A 15,267-nucleotide genomic window follows, 5' to 3' on the forward strand; every position below is an offset into this window, starting at 1 on the left:
CACTTGAATTTAACTAATCTATTGTATCTAGGAAACTCAGGTCCTATCCTACTATTCCCAGATCCTCAACAGAGCTCAGGACAAGCAGAAGAATCTCAGTACAACACAGGTGAGATGAAAATAAGAATTTAATAATTGCAGTAATTTGCAAATAAAAAGGCTCTTTTAGCTGAGGATTGCAAAGTGCTCTACCAAATATGACAACATCCTCAGGAGTAATGTAAATATTATACCCATTTACACATGGATTAAACTGAGGCATTAAAAAGATAGATAAGATGCCTACAATCACATTGCACATGATTCACAAAACCAGCAGGCCTGACTCCCAATCCCCTGCTCTAGTCACTAGGAAGAGTTGTCTCCTCTTTATCCTTCATGATGAAATAAAAACAATCTAATATTACCCACAAAGGACATTAAACAGTTGGTGCCTAAATAACCTGGTGACAGTAATATTACAAATACCTAAACGATTATATTTAAGTTCCCTAACTGGTGCTTGACATGAGTAACAGAATCTTCCCTTAACCACAAGAGTATTTTTAATACATAGTAAAAGGTGCCCCAACAATTCAGTGCACTAAATAACAGCAGGTATAGGTTTAAAAACAAAATACAAGATGCCTGCCCATCTCCACATTATGTATGGAATTCACATCAGATTACATGTGAAGGCAAATAGATCATAAGAAAATAAATGACTAATTACACTTCACTAGCAACTCACTGGCCTCATTGATTTATATAATGTAATTTTTAAATTAACCTGATTTTAATTAGGAGTTTTGTGGTCTTTTATTTTTGTCTGTGACATGTATGTGTGTAAACAGACACACACACACACACTTCAAGCACAACAGTATTCCAAATCTAAGAATTTTATTTCTGTGATTTTTGAATAGTGTGGAGCTCACATTTAAGCATTTATTTAAAAAAAAGTCTAAGAGCCTTCATATGTCAGAAATGGAACACCAAATATTAATTTTTTAAAAAGAATTCTCTAACATCTATCATACATCAGTTATCTTTCTATCATTAGCAATAAACTGCTAAGCATTTTGAAAATTCACTTTTATCACCAAAAACTGTGCTACTTCCATAAAGAGATAGATAATTATTGCTGGATTCATAATTATTTATTGCACTGCACATCTCTCTTCTAGTTATTATGCAACTGCAAGTGGTAACACTGAAAATATGTGAAATAAGGGAAGATAATGTGCTATGTCTTCCCTTTATAATGCTGTAAGACAAATTTATCAGGAGGATCACAAGCAATTTTAATTGCTTTATTGCTTCTGGTGAAATATTTACAGCTTATGATTTTCGGCATCAGGCAAGTAGCAGATGTAATTTCTTATTTACAGGAAATTTGAAACTGTCTTTCAATTTCACAAGGTCCACTACTCCTCCTTCTCCCTATTCCTCTTGTTAAATGGACCAGTACAGGAACAAAGGGACCTAAAACTCAGAGCTACAAAGTTTTGAAGCTGTTGTAAAAATGACTTTTGTTCCCTTTTCCTTTTGGGAAACAAATAGCAAATGCAACATTTTCTAATGGTTAGACCAGGGAGCTGGGCATCAGGAGACTTGAGCTTTGTTTCCACCCAGCACTGATTCACTGTGTAACCTTGGACAAGTCACTTAGGAGGACATTGTGGGGTCCCATTTACCCTCAAATACAGGTTTTATAAAAGTGAAGACCAACAGCAAATTTTTATTCCAATGGAATTGTTTAAACAAAAAACCAAACTCTTTGCAGCGCTTGTAACCCAAGCCTTTGCTTTTGAATTAAAACCTAAAAGTGATGCTGACTGGAAACAAGACCAATACTGGTATGAGAGACCAGTTTATTTCCAGTGGCCATACTCAGAACCAAATTAGCTATGCTGTTAGATTTTTTTTTTTGTTGTAATTCTCACTTCATTATGTAAGAAGTCGTGGGTCCATAATTCATACTGTCCCTTTAGCAATCACTCTGTGATTCTGTTTCCCTATCTAAAAAAATTAGGGAAAAGCGACCCACATATGTAAAATGCTTTGAGATTCTCAGGACACTATCCTTTGCTTTTTCATCTCATTTCTATAAATTCATTTTCTAGGTTTATGAGATTTGTATAGGCACTACCACAATGTGCTGCTGGCATGTGAAGTGTTGGATTAATAGAGTGAATGATGGCTACTGGCATGCTATTTAACACTATGAGCTAAGATGTGAAAAAATTATCTATTCATGTGTTACCTGTGGATTGAATTTGCAGAACAACTGCATAACCAAATATAAAGTAGTCTAGTGTTGATGGACATTGACCACTGAAACTTTCTTATGGATGGACAAAGTTGTCTCTGATTGTTTTTAAATGTTATGCTTGGACCATAACACATGGACAGATAAGCTTGCTTTGTTGAATGGGACAAATAAATATTGTGCTTAGTATATCTTATTGTTGATTGGTTGTTGTGTGTGCGATAACTTAGTGGCCGAATTCCTAGGTTTTAATGTCAACTATTACTAGCCCAAACTTGAGCAACTGTGACTGTTACACACCAGAGCATTTTTGTGTCAGAATAAATTTTGGATGACAATGCAGGACAAAGTAGTCCCTGTGGAATACAATAGAGAGAATTAAAACCTGCCACTCACTCTGCTCAGAGATGAAACTCTGATTATAACAGCTGTCTTTTCTAACAAGTGAAATAAAGAGCACGCTTCCAAGGGCTCAAACGGTGAGTCCACCAAACATGTCAGCACAGGGTTAAGATCTCTTACTAGAGGGGAACTGTTCACTACACCTTTCAGGAATGTTTTGATAGTGAGAGGGCTGAATGCAATAGAACTGTCCATTGGCAGATGATACACTGAGATGGCAGACACATACCTTTATAAAAGACAAGGAGAGACTGAGAGATTTTAGGTAGAATAGGTAGCCCAAAATAGATTGCATACACCCAGAATGTAGAAAAGGATTATTATCTACTACCCCAAGTAAAAACATTTTCCACTAAAAGGTCCCCTTGCACAGAGCATATGATGACAGAATTATTCCATGTCTTGTTATCCAAGCTGTGGCACAGTGCAATTCCAGACTGAAATGCAACCCAAGACTGAGTTCCTGAGACAGCAGGGCCACTGACATCACTAGAAGAAACAAAGACCCCAATAACAAATCTAGGAGATCTGTGTTCTAATACTGTCTGGCCCATGCTGGAACAAACACTCTGCGCCATGGTCTAGTTTGGTTTATTTATTTTTAAATCGCTAACAGAACCAAATAAAGCACTTTTTTCCTCCAGTTTAACAGAAATGCATTTGTGATCCAAGTTTGTCCTCACTTGTTCTGGAACTGAACTAAGGACAATTAAAATTTCTGTTTGTCATGAAGAGATCTAGGAAAGGACAGCTCCACAACTTGAACAGCAGGTTCCCCGTTTCAAGTACTACTCAGATCATTCCTGCAGCCTGTGACTTGAGCCACTTGCTAACACCAATAAAGTTTCAACAGGGGAAGGCTCACTTCTCAGAGTGGAAATTCTTACTGCTGATGAGGCTTCAGGCACTACAGACAGGGCCCTCAAGCTATCTGACACCAATTTTTTCAGCAGAGGTCATCCCTGTCTTCCCTGGCTTTAAAGACAAAGCCAGCCCTGCTTTGTTCCTTCACAAGGGAAGCCAAGAGTTCTTTCCTTGTTTGTGGTCTATGCCCTCCTTCACCAGGTGTCCTTGGTGAAAAAGGCATAGACCCTCTGTTGCCTATTGGTGGCAGGTGGTCAAGTGTAAAGGCACCACACAACAAGTGTTGATTGTTGGAATGGACTTCCGCTAGGCAGCACAAACAATGTGAGTGCATGTTTTCCTCTGGAAACGTGAAGGGGCAGGAGCACACTGCTTAAATCCATGCTTCTTATCCATTCTTCTTGGATCTTTGGCGGTCCGATCACCCATGACCAAAAAGGATGAAGGAACTTTGTCCAGACAAACCCTATCTGCAATGGCACAAACTACCTAACAGTTTCTTACTACCTATAATACAATTTGAAAGTTGGAGTTTTTAGCCAAATGTCCCCTAAAATAGCTTCAGGCACATAACTAGCTGAACAGAGCTAGGAACTAAGGTGGCTGGGACCACACGGCACTTTTATAACCCCTGCACTGAACATTCAATGCAGCTGTCCCAATAGGCACTGCTTTCCAGAAAGCTTCCAAAGCTCAGCAGTACAACCCTCAAGAGGGAATATGCAGAGGTATTCCTTAAAGCAGCAGTCCTTTTAATGAATATTCTGTGCGCTGTATAGACACAAACCTTTTTTTAATAAAACAAAAGATGAACCTGTAACCTAGTCCTGGCCAATAGAAAGAAGTAGAAAATGTAATGCCACAAAAAATCTGCAGATTTGATATACGTATTATCCCCATTGTTACACTTTCACTTTCAAAGAAATAGATTTAAAAAAAAAGTGATCATGTGAAACAAATGAGAAAGGATCATTTTATTTCCACAAACCACCACCCCAATAAAAATACGAGACACTTTGTTACAAGTAGAAAAATGTTTGTATTGTCCCAGAGCAGGGGGTTCTCAACCTTTTTATTTCTGAGGCCCCACCCAACATGCTATAAAAATTCTACAGCCCACCTGTGCTACAACATCTGTTTTTCTGCATATGAAAGGTAGGGCCGGCATTAGGGGGTAGAAAGCAGGGCAACTGCCCAGGGCCCCATGCCACAGGGGGCCCAGTGAAGCTAAGTTGCTCAGGCTTCAGCTTCAGCCCCAGGTGGGGGGGTTTGGGCTTTCTGCCCTGGACCCCAGTGAGTCTAACGCTGGCCCTGCTTGGCAGTCCCCCTGAGACCTGCTCACAGCCCCCCAGGGGACCTCGGACCCCTGGCTGAGAACTGCTGTCCTAGAGGTCTTTGTTCTTCACAGTGACATGAGAGAAATTAAGATTATCAAATATCAATGCCAAAGCAGGCCGTTTCAGGACAAACACAATCCCTGCTCCCTATCCTATCCAGTTGCAATACATAGTGAGCAAGGAACCAGTTTTTTTCCTTTAATTATTCCCAAGAACTACTAAACTAAAATTAAACAGATGTTTTGCCAAAAGACACCCCTTACATTCTCAGACATATGTTAAACAAATGCGACCAGACAAGAATCAGAAAATTCAAAGTTATGGTTCTCTCATGGCAATTTCAACTCATCTCCCTCACGCTTATCTATCATTCTGTACTTCTCAGTGTTATTAAATATATGCCTTTATGTGTAACAGAACTTATATTGAAGTAAGGGACAGCATCTATACAAGATGGGTAAGGTATGCAACTGTGGGAGTCATGACAATTTCATTAGTTTTGTGCATTTAAGTTATCAACTATAAAATGTCACCAATATAGGATATATTAGGCAATATAAGTCTCATAGACTTAATTTCTAAAGATGAGAAAACTAGTAAGTCATGTCAGCATTAGTTAGGTTCATTACAGGGGGGTCAGGTGGTTCTCTTCTTCAAAAGCATCGCTTGAAAAATCAATTTGCCCACATACCAGTAGGAATCTTTCCCTAATCAGCCATTTCTGCACAATTAAAGATTTCATTTTTAAAAAATATTAAAGAGACACAGACTTAAAATCATATGTCTGTCTGAAAATATTTTTTTACCTACTGTTACAAGTAACACTCTAATTAGTGTAAGTGAAAGATTACAGACAAAAGCTTTTTCTATTTTTTCAACTTGCTTACCTTGAGCATTTGACCACTTTAGCATGCTTTGTGTGATCAGTTTCACTTCCTCCCGTGTATAATCAGTTACCCTCTTTCTGCTAGTCTTTCACACAAATGGGAGAGAAAATGTTTTATAGTAAAATTTGATATTAAAACCATAAAGACTGGCAGTAGGAATTTAGGGGGTAGGTGTAATACTGAAACTTCTAAAACTCTTTTTAAAAACTGACTAGATATCAAGCAGACTGTGATAAGGTGAATCCCCATCACCTGCTAGAGGAGGAGGAGGTGGCTGTGGTGGTGGAACCCAATTAGCGACAGGCTCCATACCTATTGGGTGAATGCTTTATTGCCTCCTGGCCAAAACTAGATATGAGCTGCTAGTCACACAGCTCTTATAAGCAGACTTTGAGAATGACTGCAGAAAAGGCAGGACACTCTTCCAGGAAAAAAACCTGATAGAGAGTTTCTTGGGGGTGTGAACCTTAAGGCAAGGCTTAGAAAGAGCATAAGAGAGGCCATGGGGAAGCTGCTGGAGTTCCCAGGAAGATGAGGCAGTAGGAGAAAACCCTGCTGAACAAGAAACAACAGGGGAGGAACTCTGCATGAATAGGTTAGGTGCCTGTGGGAGGGAAGGCCAAAAGTAGGGCAAGTATGAGCACTTCAGTGAAGTCTCAGTGGGTGGAAGACTCGTTAGTTTAGAGGTTTACTTGGATTTTTCAGTAGACTTTTGTTATCCTAGAAGAGGTTTAGAACTTATGTGAGTTGCTCAGAAGGCCAGGCCACAGAAGACTTTGGAAGTCAGGGATGTGTGAAGATAGGTGGCCTGTAAAGGGTGCTAGAGGAAAAAACTATGATAACACCCTGACTCCTGGGGGTGCATATGTGGTGAGTATGCTATATAATGCAGATGTATCCCTTTAAATTACTAGCAAAGCTGGTCTTAAAACTACATTACCTTTGCATTAGGAAGTTAACTCATATTTGGGTCAGGAAGGAATTTACCCCTTGGTTAGGTTGTCAGAGACCCTGTGGATTTTTTGCCTTCCTCTGCAACCTGGGGTATGGGTCACTTGCAGGTTTAAACTAGTGCAAATGGTGGATTCTCTGTGACTTGAAATCTTTAAACCATCATTTGAGGACTTCAGTAACTCAGCCAGAGGTTAGAAGTCTGTTACATAGTGGGTGGGTGAGGCTCTGTGGCCTGCAATGGGTAGGAAGTCAGATTGGATCAGCGGTTCTCAAACTGGGTCATGACCCCATTTTAATGGGATTGTCAGGGCTGGCTTAGATTTTTCTGGGGCTTGGGGCCAAAGCCCAAGGGATTGAGCCCTGGCCATCGGGGCTCCGGCCCCCCTGGCTGGGACAGAAGTCCTTGGGCTTCAGCTTTGATCCCCTTCCCCACCTGGGGAAGTGGGGCTCAGGCTTTGGCTCCCCCACCCTGTGCGATGGGACTCAGGTGGGCTCAGGCTTTGGTGTCCGTCCCCCCCCCCGCTGGGGTTGTATAGTAATTTTTGCTGTCAGAAGGGGTTTGTGATGCAATCAAGTTTGAGAACCCTTGAACTAGATCATGATGGTCCCTTCTGATCTTAAAGGGTATGAGTCTATGCAGACTTAATCTGTTGATGTCCATAGCTTTAATAAGCAGCACTGTCAGATTAACAAGATTCTAGTCATTTTCGCTGCTGCTATTCAGAATCCTGTGGACAGCAGTGCAAGCCAGAATCTCATCAGTTTTACACTGCTGATTTGGAAAACTTTGAACAGTGGTAGATAGACGTTATTCACAAGGGAGGACCACCCAAAAAACTGTTAGTGGAAGAAATCATTTTTTCTCCCTTCCCTCAGGAGCTTTTGAGCAGAGAAAGCAGCAACAAGATGTTCCTGTAGGTAAGTGCTCATATGGTGCCCAGTCCTGTAGAATCTCAGTGCCTCAAATATCACTAAATATATCCTCCCTGAGAAGTAGGAGAGTAATATCTCATTTATTGCAGAAGGGGGAATAGAAACACATGGAGACTAAGTGACTAGCCTGGGTTCACACATCATATCTAAAGGCAGAGCAAAGAATTGAACACCCTCCTCCTGAGTCCCTTAACCATAAGCTCATCTTTCCAACAGCTAGAGGAAGTGGCATATGGTATCTACCATTCAGCAGTTAAAACAAAAGATGGAGCATCTAATCAGGCTCTAGGCCCATCTCCATAAAAATTCCCAGAACCTTCTCTATTCCCAGCTTTTTCTACTCCTGGCTATCAAGAGGTGTGAAATATTCAAGCTCTGCTCTGAAGCATCAGGTGGTAACCCTTGTTAGTAGTTTGATCTGGTATGGCAAACCTGTACCATGCACTAATAGGGTATTAAGTGTTTGTTATAATGCAAGAAACAAATACAAAACAACTTAAAGTACTAGGTGCTCTCACAACCTTAATAAGCAACGTGTGCATACCCAGAAAATGTTACATACACAGTGTTGTGAATGTGCTAGTATATTAAATTTAGCAGAAAAAAAGACTTAGCAGTTCAGTGGCCTATAAGCATCACAAAGGCCATCAGACTCATAGGGCACCTCTTGGTCTGGTTATTAATCTGGACAAAACTAAGTGCAGGGCCATTACCAAAGGCCAGCTCTAATGCTATCTTAAATCCAGGGGAGGAAAAATCAAACATGAAGAGAGTCAAGCCATGTCTGTGCTACCACTTATGTCAGCACAACGTATGTCACTCGGAGGTGTGGGGGGAGGGAGGGAACACCCCTCTGAGCGACTGGGTTCCACTGCCATAGCAGTGTGCACACTACCACGCGGCAATAGAGCTGCTGCTTGTGGAGGTAGTTTTATTATGCCGACGGGAGAGCCCTCTTCTGTTGGCATAGAGCGGCTACACGAGTGATCTTACAGCAGTATAGCTGTGCTGCTGTAAGCTAGCTAGTGTAGACATGGCCTTTAAGTGATAGGGGAAGAAGCACCAAACCTCTAACAGCTTTTCTCCTCTTATGGCATTCCACTAATCCTTCATGTTTACATGCACTGTATGGAGCAATAGCTTCTGAAACCTAAAGCTGAGCATACATACAGTGCAATCAGTTTAAACTCATTCAGAGTTACTAAGGACAAACCCTTCTAAATAATACTATGCTGTTGCACCACAAGTGGGGAGGAGGGATGATAGTTAAGACTGAAGAAGGCTCAGAGAATTCAAAACAAGTCTAATTCCTTTTAACCAGTTGACACTGCATTTCAATGTACTTCATTCCTGATACTCCTGCGCACATGCAGGTGTATCTGGAGTTCCATATTTCAGTGGGTTTAAAAACAAGTGGTAAATCCATGTACTGAATGTCATGGGATTTTAGAATAAAGTACTTAACATTTCTAAGCCAATGTCTTCCAACATGTGAAAGGCACTTGGCATCACTGAGCACAAAGTTCACAGCAAGTACAGTAGAACCACAGAGTTCTGAACTGACTGGTCAACCACACACCTCATTTTGAACGGGAAGTATGCAATCAGGCATCAGGGAACAAAAAATAAATACTGTACTGTGTTAAATGTAAACAACTTAAAAAAATAAAAGGAAATTTTCAAAAAATTGAAGTAGGGAAACTTCTCCGGTGTTTTTTCATTTAAATTAAGATGGTTAAAAGCAGCACTTTTCTTCTGCATAGTAAAGTTTCAACACTGTATTAAGTCAATGTTCAGTTGTAAACTTTCAAAAGCACAACCATAGTATTTTGTACAGAGTTGTGAACATTTCAGAGTGACAATCAATCTTCATTCCTGAAGTGTGTTTAACTGAGGTTCTACTGTGTGAGATTTTAAAAAAATAGGATGAATTCTATTTAATAATGCACAAGAAACTTTAAGCTAAAAGATTTTTCAGAAAGTTATAGAAAGAGGTAATTTAAAAGGTCTAAGGGCCTAGCTGAACTATCAAGTGTACTTATAACAACACCCCAAGCATTTTATACTACCCAGTTAGGGCTGTAGTCTGGGGCATGCCCCTCATAAATTCTAAGAATAGTAATTTGGGGGGAGAGATAGCTCAGTGGTTTGAGCATTGGCCTGCTAAACCCAGGGTTGTGAGTTCAATTCTTGAGGGGGCTACTTAGGGATCTGGGGCAAAAATTGGTCCTGCTAGTGAAGGCAGGGGGCTGGACTCAATGACCTTTCAAGGTCCCTTCCAGCTCTAGGAGATATACCAATCTCCTATTGGTTTTTTTTGTTTTTTTTTAGGTGTTCAGCACCTCTCAGGATCTCTGCCATAGCTTGGAAGGGTGGCTCTAACTCAGCTAGGTACCACCTACAGAAGCAAAACGAAACAGTGCTACAACACGATCCCTAACTCTGTAAATTTGGCAATGTGATAAGGTCTTGATGAAAAATGCCATATGCTATCTGTATGCAGGGTTGGTAGCTGTACTGGTCCCATGATATTAGAGACAAAAAATATTATCTCACTCACCTTGACTCTCTCTATGTTATTAGAGATGATATATGTTGATGTTTGCCAGAAATTTCTGTTGAACCTAAGCATAAACCTGTAGTGACTAAACACCAGTTTATAACCCTGAAGGTTACTTTGTATCATTAACATCTATTAAAGTTATGAATAAGGTTATTCTTTCAGAATAGTTGCACATCAACAAAACCATTTGGTTTAAAAAACAAACAAACCCTGAGAAATTCTGATACCAACAAGATGGTGCAATAATATTATCTCATTGGCCTTTTACACCTGTCAAAGGGTAAAGAGGGTGCAGGTTGCTAGTGCTTGCCTAGAGCTTTAAAGATCAACTCCACTATATCAATATTATTTGATGATCACGGCACTGCAGGAGTAGCCATACTTTATAAAAGGATTTCAGTCTCTATCACAGCCCACCCAGGATGAATATCAGTAGCACTACCTTCATGAGAAAGCTATTGCTTATTATTTTTAAAGCCATAATATCCCCACATGTACTTTAAAATACACCTCCATCTTTTTTATATATATATAAAAATTAAAAACAAAAAAGGTGGCGGAATGAGTCATATTTATTCCCCCCGATTGCTCTCTGCATAAGGCCGCATGTTGTGTCAACGCAGGCCCTAGAGGATGACACACTGAGTCATTTGTTGGCACCACCTTAGATTCCCCCTGCACGGGTCACGCAGAAGCTCAGTCCTTGGCAGGTGGGTTAGGCCTGAGCAGCGGCTCCCACTTCCCTCTCCTCGGTACAGCCCGAGCCCCTGCTGTAATTACCTGTCCGGCCAGGCTGCGTGGGGGGGTCTCGCCGCTCAGCCGAAGCCGCCGCAGGGTGGGTGGTGGCAGGAACCCAGGCTCCGGCGGGGCAGGGGCAGGGAGGGGTTCCGCGGCTGCGGGGCGGCCGGCCCCGGAGCGCGAGGGGCCGGGGGCGGCCGGCCTCTGGCGGCGGCCGGCGGAGGAGGCGGGGGGAGCCGCTGGGGCTGTTTTGCTGCCGACGCTGGAATGTCAGGGGCCGGGGTTGGATTTCGAAAGATCCGCCATTTTCACCTCGTCATCACCATCGCCTCCCAGCTCGGCAACAAGCGCAGCCTCCGCCCCCGGGCCCGGCCAGACCCACCCACCCCGGGGAGCCCCGCCCGCCCGCCGGCCGGCCCGCCCTCCAAGCCACCCCCCGGGCCGGGCTGCGCGCGGGTGGGTGCGGGGGTCGCGGCAGCCCAGGGGCCAGGGCGCCCTCCTGCCCGCACGTGTGCGAGGATGTGGGGGTTCGCCGTGCACCCATCCCTCTAACCCCCCCAATATCCCGCCCCCCTCCCAGGGAGAAAGGGGAGGAGAGTCGCTCGTGAGTGACACGGAAGCGAGTGACAGACACCAAATGGGGGAAGGGGGAAGAGGCAGGAGTTTCAGCAATGCAAGTTATTACATGGATGCTACGCCTGGAAGTAGCACAAAAGCCAGGAACACACGCAGAGCGCGAGACGGCTGCATGCCTTGCTGCTGTCAGCGACACGAGCTCCTCCACAACAAGCTTCAACCCGAACCTTTTCTAGCCCCTGTGAATCAGAGAACCACGCTGGTGTCACCTTGGCCAACATATACACTCAGACCTTATGACAAAGATGGCAGGAAAAGGGCAGAGCTCAGGCAAAGATTTTGACACTTAGGGAAAGGGGAAATATTTTACTGCAGGTTATGTTTGAGGTTTTTTTTTTCATTTTGAAAACTTCACAGCAGATTAAATTAAGATCCCTCCCCAAAAGTTACATTCTAGATGATTGTATGGAAGTACAAAGTAACAGAAAGTGGCCATTCTGACACTAGGCTACTGTACCATGGCATCCAACTACCTGTTTTGTTTTTGCCATTCAACACTTCTAAAACATCAGTGCCAGGGCCATTTTATAAAATGTATCAGGAAATATCAGTCCTATAAAAAAGAAACATGCCTACAAATTATTATTGTAATAGAGCAAATATTAGAGCACAACAAGAAGTATGAAAATAAAAACAAAAAATAAATTACTCTCAGGCCAAGAATTCTAGGACTGCCCCAGAGGTATTTCAGACAAGTAGTCACCAACATACAAGATCCTTCAAAGTCATAGAGTTTAAGCCCATAAGGAACCATCAGATCACCTAGACTGACCTTATATCATAGGCTACCCACACACTAAACCAAACAACCCAAATTAGACCAAAATATTACAGCGTACAGGAAACTAAGGGTTGGTCGGCAGTAGTTAGGGCAATACAAGGCAGTTTACATCAGCCTAACTTTGTGTCTACACTAGAACGTTGCTACTGCCAATGTGGCACCCATTACACCAAACTATTAACTTCACCTCCGAGAGAGGCATAGAGCTTAGATTGATACAGGTAGGGCAATGTACAGTGTCTGTGTAGACATTACATTACTTACATTGCCTGTTAGCTCTCAGCCCAGGGTTGGGGGCTCTAGTTGTCAGTGGAAGCGCTCCTGGTGAGGATGCGCACCACTGACAGAGGGGGCATACTGTGGACATGAATCACCACAGTAATTACTGTTGTTGCTCTATTTTGACCTAACTTAGGTTGACTTAATTTTGTAGTGTAGACAAAGCCTAAATGTATGCAACACAGGCACAGAATAAGAGGGATTGTGGTGCACCCATGCTCAAGGCACCTACAATGGCAGGGAACTGATTAAGTGAGATATAGCCAGATAATTTGGATCAAGTGACCTGTACCCCATACTTTAGCAGAAGGTGAAAAACCTACAAGGTCACTGACAATCTGAGTCAGGAAAATTTCCTTCACAACCCAACATATGGTAGACATGGAGCATGAGAAGTGACACATGTACTGTTGCATCTGATTCCAACTGGTTTTAATTTTCTTCTTTTTGGGGTGTGGGCAGGAGAGTGCCAGCAGCTATAAAACTGGCACAGAACTCCTAAACAAAGTTACAACTCAAAGGAAAACTAAACAGCCAAATTATCAATACCTCAGAAATTAAGGCAAATATAATGGTACTATGGGGAAGAATACTCAACCCCAAGGAAGGAATACTCAGAAACTATTCCCTCTCTGCAAAGGGTCCCCAAACCATACAAAGGTGAAGGAATATTATCAGGGCTTCAACACTGAGTGAGCAGAGAACCTCCTCCCCTCTTCGGTAGGAGGGTGTCATCAGATACACCAGTTTCAGGCAAGCCACTGAATTTACCTATTTAATTTCCAGTTATAAATTTGACCTAATTTCAGCCATTATCTAAAAAATGTCTATAGATTCATCTACCTGTATAGTGTTCCCATTGGTTTTACTATATTCAAGTTAGAAAAAAACTACCATAATAAAGGAGCTGGCAATTTTGAGATGTAGCATACCATTGTGCACTTCAGAGATGCATATCTAAAAGGAACTTTTGCACTGATTCATTGTTCCTTTCTACTCTACACTGCCCCATGTATAAACATCCTCATTTACACATTGAGATACCCCAGGGAAGTGAAAATCCCATGTACATTTATGGATTTGATTATTTTTTTAAGAGAGAGATTGATGGAATAAAGCCCCAAACTGTTAGTCCTGCTTTTCTCTCCTTTTGATCTTTGCTCCAAAAAAACATGCCACAGTAAATCTCAGGTCTTTTGAACTCTTGACTCCCTTAACATTTTCTATGGTTAACAGAACCACATACAGAAAGCTGTTAGTTATTATACAAGTCACTATAAAATGTCAACATACTTGTCATAACAATTAAACAGTCACACATCAAATGATTTTATTTTTCGCTTTCAGAACCTGCTGTGTCTCTGGATACTGTTTATTTACACAGACGAAAGGACAAAGAGTAAATAAACCCACCCCACGGCACATGCCACAAAAGCCCCAGTGGCCACCAACCCGCCGAGGGGGGCCAGCCGCCTCCCCTGCCAACGCAGCCGGGTCAGACCCCGCCAGCCTCTGGGGGTCGCTTCGCCCCGATCCCCGCAATGAAGCAGAGCATCGAGCCCAGGCAGGGGCCGGGGGGGCTGCACCAGCCGCTGCCCGCCGGCGGGTGCCGGGCCCAAGGCGCTGAGGTGCCAGGAGAGGCGGCGCCGGGCTGTGCCGCGGCGCTGACCGGGCCTGGGCGGCCCGCACCGCGCTGCAGTCCGGGGATCGGCCCCGGCGCTGCGGGCGGGCGGGCGGGCGCGGGGAGGGGGGCGGTGGCCCGGCAGCCCGCGGGCCGGGTGGCCCCCAGGGATGGGGCCGAGGGGCCTGGGCGGCGCTACCAAGGGCGACACGCTGGGCTCCCCCTGGCACCTCCTCCCCCTCCGGCGGGTGCTCCCTCCCTCCCTCCCCCCCACCCCGCAGGGCCCCCCCCCCGCGCTCACACTCACCGGGCTCGCGCTCCCCCCTCCCCCGGGCTCGCGCCGCGGCTGCCCCCTCCTCCCCCCTGGGCTCGCGCTCCGCTCTCAGCAGCGGCAGCACCAGGGACAGGTTCCGTGTTTGTTCAAAATCACGCGCCCAGCGCCATTCCACCGCCACATCCCATAATAATGCGCAGCGACACCCTGGCAACCGACGCCGCGTCACCCAGCGAGCGCGCGAGCGCAACTCCTCCTCCTCCTCCCCTCTGTATGGCCGGCGCGTCCTTCCTGCCGCGGCACAAGGCGCTTCCGGGTGCGTGACCGCATCACGTTCCGCTGCTCCCCAACGCGGAGCTAGCGACCGCGCTGCGTGGGAGGGGAGCGAGGGGCAGAGCAGGGCCGGGCGGGGAGACGGGGGGAGGAGCTTGGCTGTGCGTGGGGATGGCGCCGCAACTTGAGCAGCCGGCGTCTCACTGGGTTGAAGAAGAAGCGGGGAGAGCCCTGGCAGTGGGGATGCATTGTAGTGCGGTCACCTCCGCTCGCAGCACGCTGCTGGGCACGGCTGAACCGCACCCCAGCCACCCCGCTATACTGCTGTCATCGCTGATACCGATAGCTAGGAAGAGGAACTCTTTAAGTCAAGTATCGGGGAAGCTGTGTTAGTCTGTAGCCACAAAAACAACACGGATCTGAAGAAGTGGATTTTACCCACGAAAGCTTATGCCCAAATAAATCTGTTAGTCT

At 44.3% G+C, this 15,267-nt stretch overlaps 1 protein-coding gene and 1 long non-coding RNA gene across 3 annotated transcripts in view; one reads left to right on the plus strand and one right to left on the minus strand.

The window, feature by feature from the left end:
* Positions 1–14,659, minus strand: part of LIN54 (lin-54 DREAM MuvB core complex component) — a 66,836-nt gene extending 52,177 nt beyond the window's left edge. The window contains exon 1 of one of the 2 annotated variants that reach the window (XM_045019794.1): positions 14,554–14,659. Coding sequence is in view for 1 of the 2 variants with exons in the window: in XM_045019792.1 (XP_044875727.1) it covers positions 5,742–5,766 (25 nt within the window). In the remaining variant the exon portion in view is untranslated. Of the gene's footprint in view, positions 1–5,741; positions 5,907–14,553 lie in introns of those variants that run through there. The other variant, XM_045019792.1, reaches the window with a different exon arrangement.
* On the plus strand, positions 6,139–10,159 carry LOC123371917. Its single transcript, XR_006580007.1, has 3 exons — positions 6,139–6,611; positions 7,572–7,613; positions 9,960–10,159. It is a non-coding gene; the product is annotated as an uncharacterized LOC123371917 (long non-coding RNA).
* Positions 14,660–15,267: the final 608 nt, after the last annotated feature.

This window comes from Mauremys mutica, chromosome 5 (assembly GCF_020497125.1).
Source record: "Mauremys mutica isolate MM-2020 ecotype Southern chromosome 5, ASM2049712v1, whole genome shotgun sequence".
Taxonomy (NCBI): Eukaryota; Metazoa; Chordata; order Testudines; family Geoemydidae; genus Mauremys; species Mauremys mutica.